The 19149-nt window shown below is 40.9% G+C and overlaps 1 protein-coding gene across 5 annotated transcripts in view; it reads right to left on the bottom strand.

The window, feature by feature from the left end:
• The window catches only part of LOC137200310 (C-myc promoter-binding protein-like), an 83666-nt gene extending 67028 nt beyond the window's left edge, over positions 1 to 16638 (bottom strand). For 4 of the 5 annotated variants that reach the window (XM_067615063.1, XM_067615233.1, XM_067615148.1 and 1 more), the window contains exon 1: positions 13543 to 15783. In XM_067615063.1, the coding sequence (XP_067471164.1) occupies positions 13543 to 13690 (148 nt within the window). In that variant the 5' untranslated portion in view covers positions 13691 to 15783. Of the gene's footprint in view, positions 1 to 13542; positions 15784 to 16365 lie in introns of those variants that run through there. The other variant, XM_067615323.1, reaches the window with a different exon arrangement.
• Positions 16639 to 19149: the final 2511 nt, after the last annotated feature.

Genomic DNA, 19149 nt, shown 5'->3' with positions numbered 1-19149 from the left:
TTGACATTCTGCCTTAATTGCAGGCCGGTCCCACATAAAAACCTGCTGATTAGAAGGCTTGTGATATCATGAAGCCTATTAAGCAGAGTAATAAAACCCAAACAGTAGTTTCCTTAATCTATCCAAAGAAGGGCATGTCCTGACTGCACAACATCACATACACACTCACCGGTGAGGCACACACACTGAAAGGTAAACCGACACGGCTGGTTAAACGTGCTAAAAGTACGGAAACACACGAAATGTCACTTTTTAGTGAATCTCCAAACAACAGGGAGGACATTTTCTGTTTCAGACACAGGAGAGAGACCCAACATTCGCAGCTCTCTGAGGATAACAGTGACTTTTCAAGATCAGCGTTACTTTGATGCGACACGGCACTTCACCGCTGATTGTTTGCCGTGTCGTGATCACAGCGCCGTTTCAAGAAAACAGAGGAGACGGAGACCCCTGAGGTCAGAGTCTAAAGACAAAAACTATGAATGAAAAAAAGGAATTTAGGCCAAAGACACAACTGTGAACAAAACTAATGGTGTGAGGGAGAAACTGTGGCAACATGCTAACAAGTGTCACTGCTAAATTTGTGTTGCTGCTTTCTTTTAAGGGGAGGTTTGTTTAAATCATGAGTGTGTTCAGTTCCTTTATGATCAAAGAAATGCTCAAATTTTCTCTCCAAGAGCACAAAAAAATAAATGAGCTCACCTACACACAAGAACACATTTGTATCCGTCACACCTCAAGAAAAAAAAGACTTTCTCCTTATTACTGTCGCCATTTTTACCCAATTATTCTCCTACAATGATGTATACAGGCATTACTGTCTTAAGCCTGATGTGACAGCGTGTGGGTAAAGAGATGTTACATAATATTCACATATACACTTTTAACAGTCTTGCTCGATGCTAAAGTGCTGAAGAACAAAGAAATACTGTAAGTCAGTTCTGCTTTTCTTTATGGTTTTGCAGCCTCTGGGTGTGGTGGTGTTGAGTCAATCTGCCTCAGTGACCAAATTCATCACTCAACCTCTTGACACTTGAGCCTTAGAGACATGAGTGTGTCTCTGTGGGTTAAAATGAAACTTTACCCCCCCACTCCCCACCCCCCACCGCTTCTCTCGCCCTTCTCCTGGTCAGTCATGCAGACGCAGAACGACACGTCGGGTTCATGACAGCTGAAATCAGGAGGTGTGAGAGACACGCACGACTCGAACGTGTCTTTAAGGTTTTTACATAAAACACAGTTATGCACAGATTGTAAATACTGTAGAGGATGTGAGACCTTTTCTGGACAAAGATGATTTATCTCTTTAAAAAAACACGAGCGAGTCACAGTCAGCTAGAATTTTCTCACCCGGATAGCCGTTTCATTACAACCAGATTTGTTCCTGCTCAATTTAATTCTGAACAATTCCACTGGACGAGGCCTGTGATTCCAAGCGTATGCAGTAAGAGGGTGTGGGGGGAGAGAGGTTTAACAAGGAGGGCGTGTTAGCTAAGCTAAATGTGTTGGCTCAGGGAGGAAGGTGAAGAAGCTGCCAACTCCGGTCTATGTGATGCTATACTAGCAAGACTCCAGCTGCTACCGAGGCTACACAGACCGCTGCTAGAGCCTCCTTTTATAGGAGGCTGTTGTAAGTCAAGAAGACACCAAAGGAACTAAATATTTCTCTGTTTTGACCTGTACCAGCGAATGTCCTTCCATCTGCGCATTTGGGATTTCTGGTCTTTGTCTTTGAGGAGCTTTGATGCCAAAGTTTGTCTTCAATATCAAGATCCTGCAGACTGCCTTAAAGGCTGCAGGCTTCAGCAGATGTAACAGAACCACATTTCTTCATTAACAGTTTTGTTGTGTGATGTAATGAGTGATAATTAGCAGTTTTAGACACAACATTTGGCGGAGAAAGAAAAGGTTTTGTTTACATAAAAGCCTGGTGACATAATGAAATGATCTTTACGAGGTCAATGAGCCACGCTTATATACAAATAAACAGCAATTTGTGTTCCTTTCTGTTGTCATTTCCAGCTATTGACAGACGGTGAGAAAAACGCTGGTTCACCGTGTTCTGGCTCTTACGCTCGGGTTACAGATGCATCTCACCTCATCGTTTCCCTTCCTGCTAGAAACTGATGAGAAGACTGTCGGTGCTCAGTTCGCTGAGCTATTTCTCTTTGCCAAGTGATGTCTGGGCAGCTGTGATAAGGCAGAAGTTGTGAGGTGGACCCGGGCCATTCAGTCTTAATCCCACATCTTACATCAACCGTGATTCTGGCAGCACTCTTCTAGTTATCAGCTGGAGGATAATTGGTTAAACTAAGAGTGACCGCGGGAGTTCTGAGGGCCACACATCTGCACGGCGTCCTGAGTCCAGGACCACCGTCCTGCTCTCCACTTCCTGTCCAACACATAGAGCAGGTTCATGAACGTCCCCGGGACGCTCGTATTGCAACACATCGGTTTAACACCCGAAGGACAGGATGTTGGACACGTGCTCACTTCTCTTTCAGAAATGTTTACATGGGAATTTAACACAATATGAAAATGCAACTGAGAGCTAAAAACGGGTCCAAACACATCATCATACCAATCCGAACAACTGAGGCACGTGGAAAACAACAGCACGTGTAAAAAAAAAAAAAGAAAAAAAAAAAGAAAATTACACGCGAGGCCGGCTCAAAGTTGTGGGACAGATGCACACACATTGCCGTCATTGCACCTTCACGTCTGCTCATAACACTCTGCCATTAAAAGCCTGCATGTGAGCATGTGTCTAGAAAAGCCTGACAGGCTGACAGACAGCATGACAGTGTGTGTGTGTATATATGTGTGTGTGTGTGTGTGTGTGTGTGTGTGTGTGTGAGTGAGCACAAGGTCCTGAGGTCACATTCCTGTATTTCACAGACATAATGAAAGGCAGAAACCAACATGGTCAACACGTGTGGTTTTGTCAGCGCCAGGACAAAGTCATGTTCTATTGTTTTTCATTTGCAAAACACTCAAATCTCACAGAGTCTATGTTTAAAATTAACTATAATATCATATGCAACGTATAATGAGAGGAAGGATGGAATTGCGCCGGGTGTCGGCCGGCGCGGCGGCTATCTCCCGTCTTGCAAATGACTGCAGCTTTATTGACCCGGAGAGGGATTTTGCATTTTGAGTCTCGACTGACTCGGGTGTTTGTTTCATAGGACGCACAGTAAGTACAGTTAACTCCTCACTTAGCACAAACCCCGTAACAAAAAAAAGATGTTGACCTAATTTATTGCAGTCCCACGGATGCAAAGCAAAGCAGTGTCACCCCTCCAAACCCCCCCCTCCCTCCCTCCTCCTCCTCCTCGTTAGGCTGGCTACAGAGTCACATGACAGGCCGAAGAATGACACTCATCCATGCCATGCTGTCAGCTTGCTAAAAATACAAAGCAAACCAAACCGGGGTGGTACTGTGGCACACATTACATAAGGATTACATATATAAACTGTATATGTAGGACAATCCTGAACTCCCACTGATATCAATCCGCCTTTCTTGTCTTTATGCTGCTCTCTTTGCCTGCCCTATATTTCAAGTATATATAAAATTCAACATTATCAAGTTGGCAGGATGAAAAATGAATTCTATATCTCATAGCTCACAGCCATCCGTGAATCTGAAGGTGATAGTGAGGTGAAGATTTATAGGTCACACCACAAAAGCTTATGCTGCATTGCTGTGATACTAAAAAATATTAACTTCATGTAAATAAAAAAGAGGCTCGATCTGTGCAGCTAACAGTTAACAAATTTAGCAGAAACATCCTTTATCCAGATCAGCCTTGAATTTTTGATGCGTCAAATATGCTGAGAAGGCACAACAGGACTATTTTCAAGCACAGATCATCACTGGATTCCCTCCTAGGAACCGCATCCAAAACATGCAGAGCGGTGACTCACGCCGTGCCTGACACATAAGAATGAAAACCTGCATGACATCTTAAGTGGTCTAAATCCAAATATCTTAATTTTCTGGCTTCCCCTACCTCCCCCGGCCTCTGGCAGACTGACCTGGAAGGGAAGTCTCGCCTTGGTTTTTGGAGGTAAACGCCCAAAGAGGAGTCACGATTTATTCCTCTCAGCATAAAAAAAAAAAGCTGTGAATGTTTAAGAGGGGGGGTTGGGGGGGGATGTGCTCGGGCCAAAAGCCTCTTTAAAAGGTCACTATGGAGCTCTTCACAGTGGTCCTCAGGCACTACAGAAAATATTTATGTGTTTCTGAATCATTTATGATGTGTGTTCATTCAGCACAAATGCCTTAAGATATCATTTTCCCCGAGATTTTTGCAGAGTGTCTTTGTGAAGTAGAAATCTTTTGCCTATGGAGCGCATTATATGATGCGGTTAACATGCACGGATTATCCGGGCTCTGTCTGACACTCTACAGTACAGATAGGTAGAGGAGAGCCGGGTGGGAGCAAGAGAAGCAAAAGAAACAGAGTTGATGGAAAAGCACCACAGGCCCAGAAACCTGAAACTAGGCCACATGAAGGGCCGGGTGCCAGAGCTGTAGACAAAGCTTCCCAGCCCAAACTCGCTGACTTATAACCACAGCAGGAACTCAGGGAGGAGTTCGATAAGATGTCCAGACCCTCAGTCGCTTCCACAAGGGGCTTGTTTAAGACAACGTGACAAGGGGAACGACTTCCAGCTGTCTCCAGTTAAGGAGAACCGGGGGCCAACGAAACTCACCAAACAGACTCTGGTCCTAGGCTCCGATGGCCCGGTCGTTGGCTCTGGGCTCCAGCTGTATAGACATTGAAGTCGGGAGACAGCCACAGCAGGGCAGACACGTGGAGGAGGTGAAAAGGAATGTGCTCAAGAACATAAACACAAGCCAGTAGGAAGCCTCACTAGCCAAGCATCTGCTTCTAGTTAGCCAAGAGGAGTGGGCGTTTGGCTCCGGTGCCTCTCGACACCGGTCAGGTCACATAACATCTCGGAGCAAAGATGACCCCTCGGAGAAATGAATCTGTACACCTGACTTGTTATTTAACTAACCAAATGTTGAGAGAAACTCGAGTCGAGGTGTTTCACGTTTCTGCAGCCAAACACACCTGAGTGAAATGTCACTGCTGGTCCTGACGAGCTGTAGCTGCGACTTACAAACTCTCAGCTCCCAAAACAACAATCTAAAGAATGAAGGCTGCAGTTAAAGATCATTTTCATAATCAATCAATCTGTTGCTTATTTTCTCAATTTACTGATTAGTCCTTTAGTTGATAAAGTGTCAAAAAAGTTCTGAAAAACTTCTCCCATGTGATATCTTGTTTTGCTTGTCAGTCCAAATACCAAAGATATCCAGTTAATTATCATACATGGGGGGAAAAAAAAGGTAGCAAATTCTTGAATTTAATGAGCTGGAACCAAAGACTGTTTGGCATTTTTGCTTGAAAAAAAAAAAAAAAGACCAAAAAAAGTTAACAGAGTCTCAAAATATTTGCAGATTATTTGTCTTTTATAAGCACAGACATGAAGGGAAGCTGTACAGAATATCCACAGAAGAACCGGTAACAAGCTTCAGACTGCCAGCTCAGTGTATCTACTACCAGCCACTTTGGCCACTTTGTTGTGTAACTTATTTGCCAACCAAATTACACAACAGCGAGCACTAAACATGTACTTTAATTGCTTTGAAAATGAGTCACAGTGTATGTGTGTGTGTGTTTGTGTGTCCCCAGGAAACAGTATGCATAAGGTTTAGTTAGAATACATTAACTTTAGTTAACAGAACTTGTATTTTTAATTAGTTATGTGACCATTTGTTGCTGTCAGTTTGGTTTTTTTGTGTGTTTGCTCTTTCTTAGGCGTCAGTGCTGCAGGCTTACTTGTGGTTCCTGGAGTCTCTAAAAGTAGAATGAGAGACAAATCCTTCAGCTATCAGCTCTCATTCCAGTTTGGGTTGGGGGGGGGGGGGGGGGGGGGGGGGGCAGACACCCTCTCTACATTTAACAATAGGCTAAAATCTTTCCTTTATAATAAAGTTTATAGTAAGGGCCGACTCAGGCTCGCCTCGGACCAGCCCCTATTTATGCACCTATAGGTCTAGACTGCCAGGGGACTTCCTGTGATGCACTGAGCTCCTCTCTTCTCCTCCTCCTCCTCCTCCTCTCCATCTGTACACATTCATGTACCATTAATACACGCTACTAACTTAGCATCTTAGTTTTGTGCTTTCTCATCTCGCAGGAGACCTTCAGCTGCGGACCGACTGCTGTCCAGCTTGACGCCCACCGCCGCCGCCGCTGCTGCTGCTATTATTATTAGTCATATTTCTATTATTATTACTGTTGTTGTTATTGTTGTTATGCTTCTCTGTGTCACTCTCTCCCCTCTCCCTCTCCCTCTCAGCCCAGCCGGTCAAGGCAGATGGCCGCCCCCCCTACAGCCCCGTTCTGCTTGAGGTTTCTTCCCATTAAAAGGGGAGTTTTTCCTCGCTGCTATCGCCAAGTGCTTCCTCATGGGGGACTGTTAGGTCTCTGTAAATTTTAAAAAGGTATAGTCTAGACCTGCTCTATGTGGAAAGTGTCCTTAGATAGCTTCTGTTGTGATTTGGTGCTATACAAAGTAAATAAAACTGACTTGACGTGACTCGTTCATAGTGTGAGACATATTTACCCTCAGGGAGTAATAATCATAATAATTATATCTTACAACCAGCCATCATTAAGTTGGTGTTTCCTTTTTCTAACGGGGGAAACAATATAAACGATGTCTCCTACAAATTAAAATCATGCATTCCTCTTCTGAGTCAGTCAGTACTTGTTATATAACAGCAGCCAATCAATGTCACAAAGAAAATAGACTTGTACAGTGGGTGTATACTGGTGGTGTTTTTTTTTTTTTAGTTTTCAGGTACAAAGCAATGTGTAAAATTCCAGAGCAAAGCACTCAGATGCAATTATGCAATTATGTCAAATTTCAGTCGACTCCTTCTAAGATGCCAGATATAAAAGACAGATTGATAAATGGACAAAAAAAAAAGGAAGCCAGATCCGCAGACACATAATAAATTAGTTAAAACTTGGACGTTGATGCGAGTCCTTTAGTCGTTATGAAAAATGAAGTTGCCTGCCCATAAACAACATCACATTTACTGCTCATCAGAAAATAACGTTTGACCTCAGTGTTGCCGGGTGTGAAAACCAAATAACTGTGCAAATACTCCAGAATTATCATATTTCAGAGCAGATTATTGTACATTTAAACCCAGGACTGCGGCACACACACGCTTTCAAACTTACACGGATCTGTGTTAAAGGTCACAACACATCGAATGAGTTCAGCGGGTTGACTGCGACGGGCTCCGACTACGGGCCGGCATTTGTTATGACAATATGCAAATATGCAGTGTTGTATGCGTGTCAGCTAATAGATTACAGGCAGGCATAAACCATAACAAACAAAAACACTTTGACACTTACTGAATGAAAGTTGTCAAATACAGTCGGTTCAAACAAGGTTCATCAGAGATAACCTTTAATTAATGTATTTAAAAAAAATGAGACAGGGGGCAAAGAGGTAAATTATCATATAAATGCAATAATTATCATGCGCCTGGCAACACTGATAGAAAGTCATGTGTGACTGGCAACCTGCATGATGAAATAAAAGAAGAAGAAGCCGTTTTCTTTCTGTTTGCAGGCTGTCAGCAGACTTACGGTAAGCAGTTTATATTTACAAGAGATTCATTTCAAGATCCTGAGATTGTTTACCTCTTCTCGGATAAACGTAGGCATGTTTGGTGTTATATAACATAAAAGTTACGGGAGAACTAATGCTGCGAGATGAAGGGTTTACTTCAGAATTTGGAGATAGTACTAATTATCAACAACATCTCAAGGGGGGGTGTTGACACTGACTATGTTTCCTGCTTCATAAAGTTAAGAAAATGCCTTCGGGAAACAAATATCTTACACCACAGAAGCATTATATATATATATATTTTTTTTTTCTCTCTATTTCCACTCTAGAGGCTCACTTATTTCTGACTCTGGAATAATTTATGATTTCAAATTAAAGCTTCAAAGTTTAGCACTTGTCAAAGCAGGAGGAGGACGCTCAGGGTCAAACGCCAGGGTTTCATCCGTTAACACTCACTAATGTAACAGATCACAATGATTTTAACCACGCAGAAAGTAGGATCAATGGGAAGACCTTAGAAATAACCTACTGGGATTAACCTATACCAAACATGAATATGCTAATAACGCTGTAAGGTGCTTCAGTAGAAAAGCATTAGTGAGCATACAAAGTGCTTTGAATAACTTTGTACGAGTTCTTGACTGAAATATCAAAAGATGTTTTGAAATTCAACTCAAGTTTAAGCCTTTTTTTTTCCTCTCTTGGCGCGAGTGGGAGACTGTGATGTGTTTGTTATGGATAATTAAGCACAAACCATGATGGATGGTTACGCAGCAGCACGAGACGGAGCGGTGACAGACTTCACCTGCCAGAAGTGATCCTATTAACATCACTCTGATTACAGCGAGAAAAATAAACAAAGAAACAAAAAGAGGAAGAGGTGGGTGAAGTCTAAGGGGAAATATTCACCGCCAACGTTTGACGCCTCCGTCTCAAGGAGACGTAGTTATCGGTTTGCCTCGGAGCCGGTTTGAAGCCCAGAGGTGCTGCTGATTGTTGGCACCGTCTTTGCCGTTTGGGGCCAAGATCTTCCAATAAGGAGCGAGAGATGTTGCCTTTCACGCTCTGGAAAAAAACGCCTCGCTACCTCTGACCCAAGCTAACGTTAGCTTACCAGGAAACAGCGCACACGTTAGCTACTTTAGCTAAACTGTACTAACACGGCAGGTATCGTAATCAAGTAACGATAAACTTACAGAAATATTTCGACAATAGTAGAGAAGCAACGATTAATCGATTAGTTGACTGACAGAAAATTAATCAGCAACGATTTTGATAATTGATTCATTGTTTAGGTCAAAAATGCCAAATATCTGACGGTTTCTTTCTTTTGTCTTACATGATAGCAAATGGAATATCTATGAGTTTTGTATTATTGACAAAATAAAACATTTAATGACGCCACCTTGGGCTCAAGCAAATTGTGATGGACATTTTTTAACTGTTTTTTGACGTTTATTTGACAAAAAAATGACCAGAAGATTAATCAATAATCACAATAATCATTAGTCGCAGCTCTGGGCAACAGTCCAACTCAGTTCGAGTCCCGGAGCCAAGGAGAGCAGCGGGCCAACGAACTGTCAATCAACGCCCACACAGCAGACATCAAAGCCACTATAAGTCTTCAAATCTTATTAGCGGAGCAATAATTCCCAAAATGACCACCTGCACACGTATTAGAGGACTTGAATTTAGCGATTGAGGCCATCATGACTCTTTAGGAAAAAATGGCTGACTTAGTATTTCTAGAGAGAAGATGATGCTTTTTGAATGGGAGCATGTAGCAGCTGTCAGTGGTATTAGACTTTAAGGTACTTCCGTATTGGCTTCAAGCCGTTGTAGCTGCTGCTTGCATGGAACAAATAAGCTTCCCTTTAAACAACACGAACATAAGGCATAGCCCGACCAATACTGGGTTTTTAAGGCTGATATAGATCGATATGGTGGTCTGATCCAGTTTTTTTGGTGGTTTGAGGTACAGGAGCATTGTTCTAGGACTATTTGATTGTGCATCTTTTTTTCTGCACTTGATGTTGCTGCTCCTCTGCAGTCTGATGTTAGCATAAAGGCTAGATTAAGTCATTTGTTTAACCTCCTGCATACCTTTCATTCACAGATTTAGCCCTCCGTCTCAGTGATATTTATGCTGACAACTGTGAGCCACCAGAAAAGTAATCGGAGGAAACAGCTACACGGTGGAAAAATGTTACTAAGTCATATTTCAGTAAACACATATCCAGGTTAATACCGGGATCATAATTCCTGGTCTTCAACAGTACATAAGATGTTACCGTCCTGGCTCTGTGCATTAGCACAGAGAAGTGCTAACACAGAGCCCTGTGGGAATTAATACCATGTCTCCAGGAAACCCGATCTAACCGACCTGCCTTCTCTTCCCAGTCTGATCTTTTAATTCCCTCGTTGGCAGAAAAATGTTCTTAAGGCTGCTTGTTGTGCCTTCAAGTCAGACAAAGTGATTTGTACCAAAACACACATTTGTTTTCCTGCGTGACCTCTTTTTTTTTATCTGTATAGCTTGTTAACTTTGAAGTCTGGCAGTTTTGATTTAGTGACGTCTTAAAGAGCCAATTTCCGTCTGAGCGATGAGAAGAAAGGAGAGACGGTGGGGAATTATCCTTTACCCTTGTGAACCTGGTAGACCACACAGCAGCAGCAACAGAGCGATGTGAGAATCAGACAATTACAGCCTTTACAAGTGAAGCCTCGGCTGTGGCAAGCCTATATACGACAGGGTTTAAGTTAAATCTGATGTACTTAAAGTTTCCTCAAAGTGGAACAGAGCGGAAAATCAGACTTTAGTCTAATTTATTCTTGAAATAATGCTTTTATATTTCACCGCACGTGATTGAAGTTACATCCATATCACTCAAAAACCTGATTTAGGTGGTTTACTTCTTTTTTTCATGTCTGTTTTTGGGCAGCAGAACAACACAGTATAAACACAACACTAACAAATTATCACCTAATGAAGTTATCATGGCAACTGTTGCCTATTTACACATCAGCGGACTCGATCCTTGTTTTTGACCACCTGACAAACCTACTGTTTGTCCAATATTCAATCTCCTTTTAGTTCTGTTTTGGTTCTTATTTATTTCATAGATTGTTGAGCCAAACCTGAATGTATCTGACTTCCATTTGACAGTCTGGTGCCGGTGTTGCTGTGTTTCTGGCGGGTTTATAAGTCAAATTTTAGCTGATATGTTAGCAAAAAAAAGAGATCCTCCAAGCTACCAAACCTCCAATTAAATATTAATAACATATGTTTTTGTTTGTTTGTTTTACTGTAAATTGCTAGACTGTCCTCTATGTAGTTTTCCTGCAATTTTAATCAAATTATGCACTTGTTGAGTCATGCACTATTTACCCATAGTGCCAATTTCATTGCTTAAGTATTCTCCTCTGAATCTGAAACAATGGTACCAACAGCAGCCTGTCCGACTGTCCAAAGGGTCAAAACCTACTCCACTGACCCCCAAACTTTATTTTCTGTATTCATACATATTGCATACTGCTGCATTATTTCCCTGCAGCACTAACAACACAACCCAAAATGTGTTTTTGTCTTCTGACAGATGACTTTGCTAGGTGCTATGAATCTCACTTTAGATGATGACATCAGTTCCCCAACGCCCAAATTCGTCTTTTTTTTTTTTTTTTTTCGAACACCAGATGCCACCCACCAACTGTGGAGACATCCTGCCTTTCTTTCTCTCTGGAGGCAATACTCTGAGCTTACAGCTAATTAGTGTTTGTGGATAGTCTTCCCTGGGAACATGTAATCCCGTTCTCCGTTGTTCTGCATGCAAATCTATAGCAGCTTTTTTCTTTTTGTAGTAGTACAGCGTCTTCTTCTTCTTCTTCTTCTTCTTTTGGCCGCGTTTTGCATAAAAAACAGAGACGACGCTGTGCTGTAACCTTCAGTCTGACACAAAGTCCTGCTTTTATCGAAGAATTCTTCGCATCACTGAAACATTAAATCTTTATTGACATATGCGCAGAGAACAGTCGGTCGCTCTGTACAGTGAAATTCTTACTTTGTTCTCCTTTTCCAGCCGCCATACATAATCAGATCTGTATCCAACAAATCTTGCTACTAAAATATTAAGTTTATGGCATAATCTGCTGTGAAGGAGAACTAGGTATCAAGCCTCAGTACTTCTAGTATCATTATAGTCATGCCTGTAGCGACATGTATCATAATTCTGGTAATTTATACTTTAATTTAAGCAAGGTTTCCTGTACACAGTGTACAAAAAACATCAAACAATGAAGCATTTGAGAAGTTTGACTTGTAAAACAGAGAAGAAGGTTTTCATGGAAAAGATTATTTAAACTCATACTAAGTACAGAAAGTTTTTGTTGTTTTTTTCTTTTTTCTTTTAGTGTTTGTACTGAAACCAAAGTATCTGAGCGGTGATATACCCAAAAGGCTTTAAAAAAGCAACTGTCAGCTGGATCCAAATATGTGATTCAAGTGGGCTCGAACATTTCAGTATAAATATTTCTATGTGAACAAATCTCAACTAAAGACAAGAAAAACAACACCCAAGTTGTTTATTATTCATATCCCTTAAGGATAAAAAAGAGCAACATAAAAGCATGTGCTGATGATGTTCTGGGTATATTTTGTTTGTATATTGACGAGATGTAATTAATGTTACATCGTGTCCAAGAGTCTCCAGCTATTGAAGTTTAACAAAAAATGTTTCACTGATGTAAAACAAAGAATGGTATTAGTCCATCGGACTCAAACGGATAGAGCATCTTTCAACAACCGTACAGAAATCAGAGAAACACACACGGACCGATCTGATCACTCACGAGAGCAGGAAATAGATGCCAAAGAGCGTCGCTGTCACTCATTTCCAGCAGCTACATCCTCTTGCTGCTGTGTTGTTTTTCTGTGCTGTCATCATCTCTATTACTCCCCTCCTTTGTATAAATCAGCGCACATTGTTGTTGAAAAGTATTATGTTCAAATATAAGGAATCATTAATAACCTGCAGACACGAATAAAGCATCAGTGTAAAAATTGTTGTTCCATGTCCTTGGAGGAATGGAGGTACACAGAGATAGATAGAGACGGAGGTACAAAAAGAATTTAAATGAGGTGATAACATTCCTTATCATTAGCTTGGCTATAGTGTAACCTAATCTTTATGACAGCTGGAATAGGCTGTAAGCTGCTGTAGCCTGCAGCCTCCACATCAAAACACTTCAACCTGCATCACTGCTAGTGAGAGGGAAAAAAATCAGTGTCTTCACATCTTTACTACAGCTTCATTACAAAAAAAGAGATGAACTAAGCAGTGTTTTTTTCCTTTATGTTATGTGAACACCAGACTAGCTTAACAGAGTTGAGAGTGCCCAGTGAATCTCCAGGATCATCCGTAGTTAGCTCCAAAAACCAGAGAAATACTTTGGAAGGAAACAATGAAACATTAAAGAAGTTTAAGTGAATGTTCTGCAGAAATACATGAACATTCCTCAAGCATGAGAAGGGTGACGGCTCTATGAAGCGGGACTCACTAAACACAAGATGATGGGAATACCATGCACCTTATGCCTCAGGTATTAAAACCATCACTGCCATTGAAAGGGGGGACACTCGGTCTCGGTTATATGTGGACTGTAAGCATTAACCCTGAGGCTGGTGTCAGGATAAGAGGAACCAGGGTTACTGAGTGTACCTGAAGTCTTCAATCAGCTAAGCAGCCACCACCGAGCTGTCTAGTGCTTTCATCTTTTACTCCCTGCTGTAAATCCTCTTCTTGGACCTGCACAAGACTACACATCCCAACACTAGCCCCCCACCCCCCCACCCTCCCCAAAAGCCTGGCTCACATTTAGCGAGACGACAGTGCCTTCGTTTCGACTCTTTTTCCTCTCTGGCATTCCAACACAGCGGCTCATCTGCCCTCCGAACAAGAACAGACAAGGCAATAAGACAAAACACAAACATACCGTCCATCATGTACACACAACAACACATCTCAGGTCTCTGGACATGAGAAACTCCATGATATGTGAAATACTTGAATGAAAAAAGAAAGCAACAGAGCAGGCAGAGGATGTATGAAGTTACAGTGCAGGTTACCTTTCTGGTATGTAGAGCTGCGGTTTTTCAAATGACAGGCTTGAAAGTATTTCTGTCACATGTGTGATTTGACCAGACTTGCCTGTCCTGTGCGACACCACTAAATGATATGAGGGGAATTTTTGGAAAGTAAATCTCCCCACTGCAGCCATGGCTTGACTGCTGGTATGTTCACACCCTCTATGAATGTGTACTGAATTGGTACCGGCTCCTGATTGGTCAGAACCGGCATACTGATGAGCTCCTGCAGCAGTCTGTGCTGCTCTCTTTATAGGAAAGTCATTAATTACTTTGACGTATAAGGGTATTTTCACTTCACCTACTGTTAGATGAACTCTTTTTCCTACATGTAGCTGTCCTCTAGTGATGATGCACTCATTAGTGGTGTGCAATTATATTCGTGGGTGTGTTTACATTCTGGAGACTGTGTAGCAGACATGCTCTACAGAGTGGGCTAACTGTACCAAAGCGAAACAAAACACACAGATAAAGCTTTTTGAGTGTAACAGAGATGACTCTGCTGACCGACTGGAACAATATGTCATATATATGTATATATATATATAGGAAGTGTTTTGGATTTTCTGCTGCTTCATTGGTAGTTAGTCCACTCACCCGGGGTCGAGTTTAGCGAACGTGCCCTGAATAAGGCAACGAGTCAGCCTTAAAATGTTTAAACATAAATGTTGGCTTTAGCTAACGTCAGGCGTTATTACATCTGATGTGATACCTGCTTTTGAAGTAGCTAACTCCCTGCACACATTTATTGAGTCACTGCTCTCAACACATGAGCCTCCGTCTGGGGGAGGAAGGATTGTTGTTTTTCCTGTATCAACCACGTGTAAGATAGATGAGTCTAGATTATTCTCGCTTCCTCCTGGTGAATCAACAGTAGCTTATTCCATTATAACCTTACTAAAAATAATTAATCTAAAAGCTCATTAAAGGAAATGGCTGGCGAATTTCTATGTTCTTCTTATGGGCAACAAATCTCCAACAATGACTTGATCCTGCTTTCTTACTACTAAGTATTGCGTGTGTATCCACAGCCTGATACAGCTTATTCCTCTGTGTTGTGGACCTCTGTTGTTGTCCAGAAACTATTAAAAACACATCAATGAGCCAAACAGCTGCACTCGGTGACATGCTCCATGAAGATTACAGGCACGTTAGTTTGTTTAGAAACAGCTTCAAAGACTTTTAACAGCGATCATGTTTTCAGTCTCTGGAGAGTAGTTCTATGTAAGACAGACTCTACTGAGCATGTGTGGGAATGTGGTTCTGTTTACAGTGCTTCGCTAGCTTGTTGCGCCACAACTTCTTGCCTTTGCACTACGTTGTACATTTAAGATTTCTGCCTTACACAGAACTACTCTCAGGAGACTGAAAACATGTTTGTTATTGATCTTTGGAGCCATTTCTACACAAACTAATGTGGCCAAACTCTTTGTAACAAAAGGAACATGTCACCCAGTGCAGCTGTGTGGTTCACTGACGTTAGTTTTTGGACAACAACTGAGGATTACAGCACAGAGGAATAAGATATATCAGGCTTTGGATACACAAACAATACTTACAAGTAGATCAATTCATTGTTGGTTTGGCTCTGCACATGAGATTAGTTGACAATAAGAAAAAACATAGAAAAATCACCAGCCTTTATCCTTTAAGCACTTTTGCACATAATTATAAACATAACCCCATTAAAATTAAGCAGGAATATTGATAAGAAAACAGATAAGCACTGTCTGTATCAATCCCTTAACTCCCCCCTGCAGCTCAGCTTATTCAGCCTTGCACTTGCAGTATTTCTCAGACATATCTGCAGTGATGCATGACAATATCATGAACAGATTCCTTCAAATTTGGATATCATTTATGCAAGGCTGGATTAGCACACACTCAACATCTTTCCCCCCCTTCCCTCCCCTAGTGACGAACTCTCTGCCCTGAGCTGCTACACCACCATCACCACCACCACCACCACCACCACCACCAGACAGCTTTAAAAAAAAAAAAAAAAAAAAAACCCATGAAAACCACTGACAGTCTTACAGTCACAAAACAAAGACATGTATTGTGTCATTGCTGAAAGGTTAACTGAACAAACCTAAAATATCCTCAGGCAAGCAAGGGGTTGTATACGGAGAGAAGGGTAGTGTTTTGAGTTATTTATAGCTCTTAAATGACTAGTTTAGAGCTAGTGGATAAAACAGACATGTATATATCACCGGATGACCCGAAAGGCTTTAATGTGGTGTGACTAGTGACACATTTACACACAGGACAGGTGGCCAAATATACACAAATTAGCGTTGATTGCAAACAACCTGTAGCACATACTTAGCTGCAGGAATGAGCTGTTAAAAAAAAACAACAAACAAATGCGACGAGGTCAGAATTGTCATTAGCGGTAATTTGTTACCACAAAACAAATGTAAACAAACACGACAGCACACATAACGGTGACAGAGCTAGCACACACGGGGATTTCTGGCTTGTTCTAGCCGGTAAATCCCTCCCCGACCAGGCGGTCAGTCACTAGTAACGGTTCATCATTTCGTACTTACCCCCGGTTGTGAACGGTAAATTAGTCCTCTCTCTCTCACACACACACACAACTTCGACTACCGGTGTTGTTGCATTACAGCGCCCAGAAGGAGGTGAGGTGACCCTGTCAGTCTGTCTGTGTGCGATTCTGTTGTTTTTTTATTTCTTCTTGTTATTATTATTATTATTTTTCTCTCTCTCCGTCTCTCTCGCTCTCTCTGAATGTGACCGTTAGCTGTTCAACCAGGCGAGGCGTCTTCTGTCAGTCATCGAGCCGAGCCGGCTGTCCGCTCCGCCGCCATCTTGGTTGTGATGGGAGTCCGCCGTCCCCCGCAGACACACACACACACACACACACACATATGTATATGTGTGTGTGTGTGTGTGTGTGTGTGTGTGTGTGTGTGTGTGTGGCAGTTTTACATCACAGCCAGCCTCTTCCAACAGGATGGGTCCTTTATAATCCACCTGATGCTGACACTACTCTCTATTATTATATTCAGTAGTGGAAGATCCTTTACTTCATTAAAGTATCAATACAGCAATATAAAAAAATTAAAAAAAAAAATACTCAATTATAAGTAAAAGTCCTGCATGAAAGTACTAGTATTAGAAAGTATTAGCAGCAAAATGTAGTTAAAGTATTGCAGTAAAAGATATGACTCATATATTATTATGTATGACATCATTAGGTTGTTAATATTGAAGCATCAACAGCTCTTTTCACTCATATATTTACTATATATAAAATGTTTTTACATATTCATTTATTGTAAACAATTTATTTATATTATTTATGATCACCTGACTTTTGTGGTTGTTGTATTTTTTCTTACGTTGGATATAATAGGTGCTTGTGTTTTCTTTTACACAACACCAACTCAACAAACCTGTTTCTCACTCTGATTATGATAAACAGTCATTCTGTAATACAGTTCACTATAAACCAACAAGATGAACACGCTTTCGACTTGCATGCTGGTTTTTTATCCACAAATAAATGCTTTATGATTTGCAATTAATCCTATTTTTCTCCTCTGTACGAACTTTCTCTTCAAACGATTGTCTTGTGAGTTCCGAAGGGACAGAAAATGTAAAAATGTACCAATGATACCATCCGTTTTTTATGATTATTTAGAATTTTATGGTTAAAGTTGGTCTTTCATCACAGCAAATGTATTTTCAAAATGTCCTTTTTTTAATAAAAGTCAGCTCATAAGTGGCATTTTTTACACTGACACTAATTCGAACTGGTTGGATACTCTGTGAAATCTGACCGACACAATGCCAGCAGCCGATTGGACATGGTTTCCACTCCGCATACAATTCGGCCCACACAAAAAGGGGATGTTCCACTTACAGTATACCGACTTAAATCAATGGCTCAGACTGGACAATGGACCAAATACCACATGTATCAACAGCATCGTAAAACAATACAGACTAAAAAACATATTTTTTTGGCTGAATCCAAATGAAAAAGATGCATTTCTTCTTGTCTTTAGCTGTAGTACCTTTATAAGATGATCATATATCAGAGATCTGTGTTTTTCAGCTTGTTGTGGAGTTTTTCTGTCCCCAAGTGGCCAAAAAATCTACTGATTTTCATTCTGTGGAGGAATAATGACGCTTCTTTAAACGTGATTGTTTAACCATGATTGTCGTTTGATGCAGTCCAGGAAAAATTAGCATCCACTGCAATCAAACAGTCTGACCACACCTTGAACAGAGCAGGCAACTGCCTCCACATTCAGCTCTCTGAGCTGCTGTTTCCTCTCTGAATGTGAGCTTTCAGCATTTTTAGTATCAGCCTGGATCCCTGATATCATAAAGTAGGTGCTGCTCCAGCTTCAGTGTGCTTTATAGGGCTGCATTTTGTTTCGTAATGCACATTTTCATAGGGAGTTTTTAAAAAGAATGTGTTAGTTTCTGTGCAGTAATGACTTTAAATGAAGGTTTGTGTGCAATTTCCTTGACAGTTGAGTCACAATGGGTAAGAGAATGGGTATATGATGATGATGCAGTTATTTCAAGCAAAAATAACAGTACAAAGGGCTCTGCAATGCACAAAAAAATTAAAAAGTGACGCTGCAAGAACATTTTAACACATTGCATCCATACATCGTGACCCAGATCGACCTCCATAAGAGAATAAATCATATGGAGGCTGAAAAGGGGAAAGTTGGAAGAGATATTGGTCTACTTGACACTTTAGGTTATTAATAGATGTCATAGAGATCATTAGTGAGGAGCAAATTGCATTTGATCTCCAAGAAATGAAAGTATGAGATGGGATCTCATCCAAAAAATCCCACTCAAAAAAATGAGCTATGTCATTTTTGAAGCTGTGCCACGGTGGGAAAATGTATCTGTGCTTCTCTTGTTCTTTGCTGCCAGTGTTTTTAGAATGTACTGTTGTATGTGTTAGATATGAGGCCTGTGTTATAATATGTTAACATGCTGTCAGACGTGTTTGCATCAACAGAAACTTGGTAATAGAAAGCATTAAAAAGAACATCTCTAGGGCGACTTGTAATGTTCAGCTCACATGAGTTTCAAGTAAAGATTTGATCAATTTTCCAGCAATGACAAAAAAATACAAACATTTGTGGCAGCCTGAGAATCTTCACAATGTGAAATCATGATAATTTATTTGTTGATTTGTATAAATAATGAACTTTTTAATCCTTGAAATGATTTAATTAAACTGAATGATTCAGATAAGATAAAATATTTTGAAGAAAATGAAAAACTGTGTGCCCGTTACTTTTCCCCCAAGATGCTAAACTCATTTCACAAAGGAT

Source organism: Thunnus thynnus, chromosome 1 (assembly GCF_963924715.1).
Source record: "Thunnus thynnus chromosome 1, fThuThy2.1, whole genome shotgun sequence".
Classification (NCBI taxonomy): Eukaryota; Metazoa; Chordata; class Actinopteri; order Scombriformes; family Scombridae; genus Thunnus; species Thunnus thynnus.
This window is presented reverse-complemented; position numbering and strand designations above follow the sequence as displayed.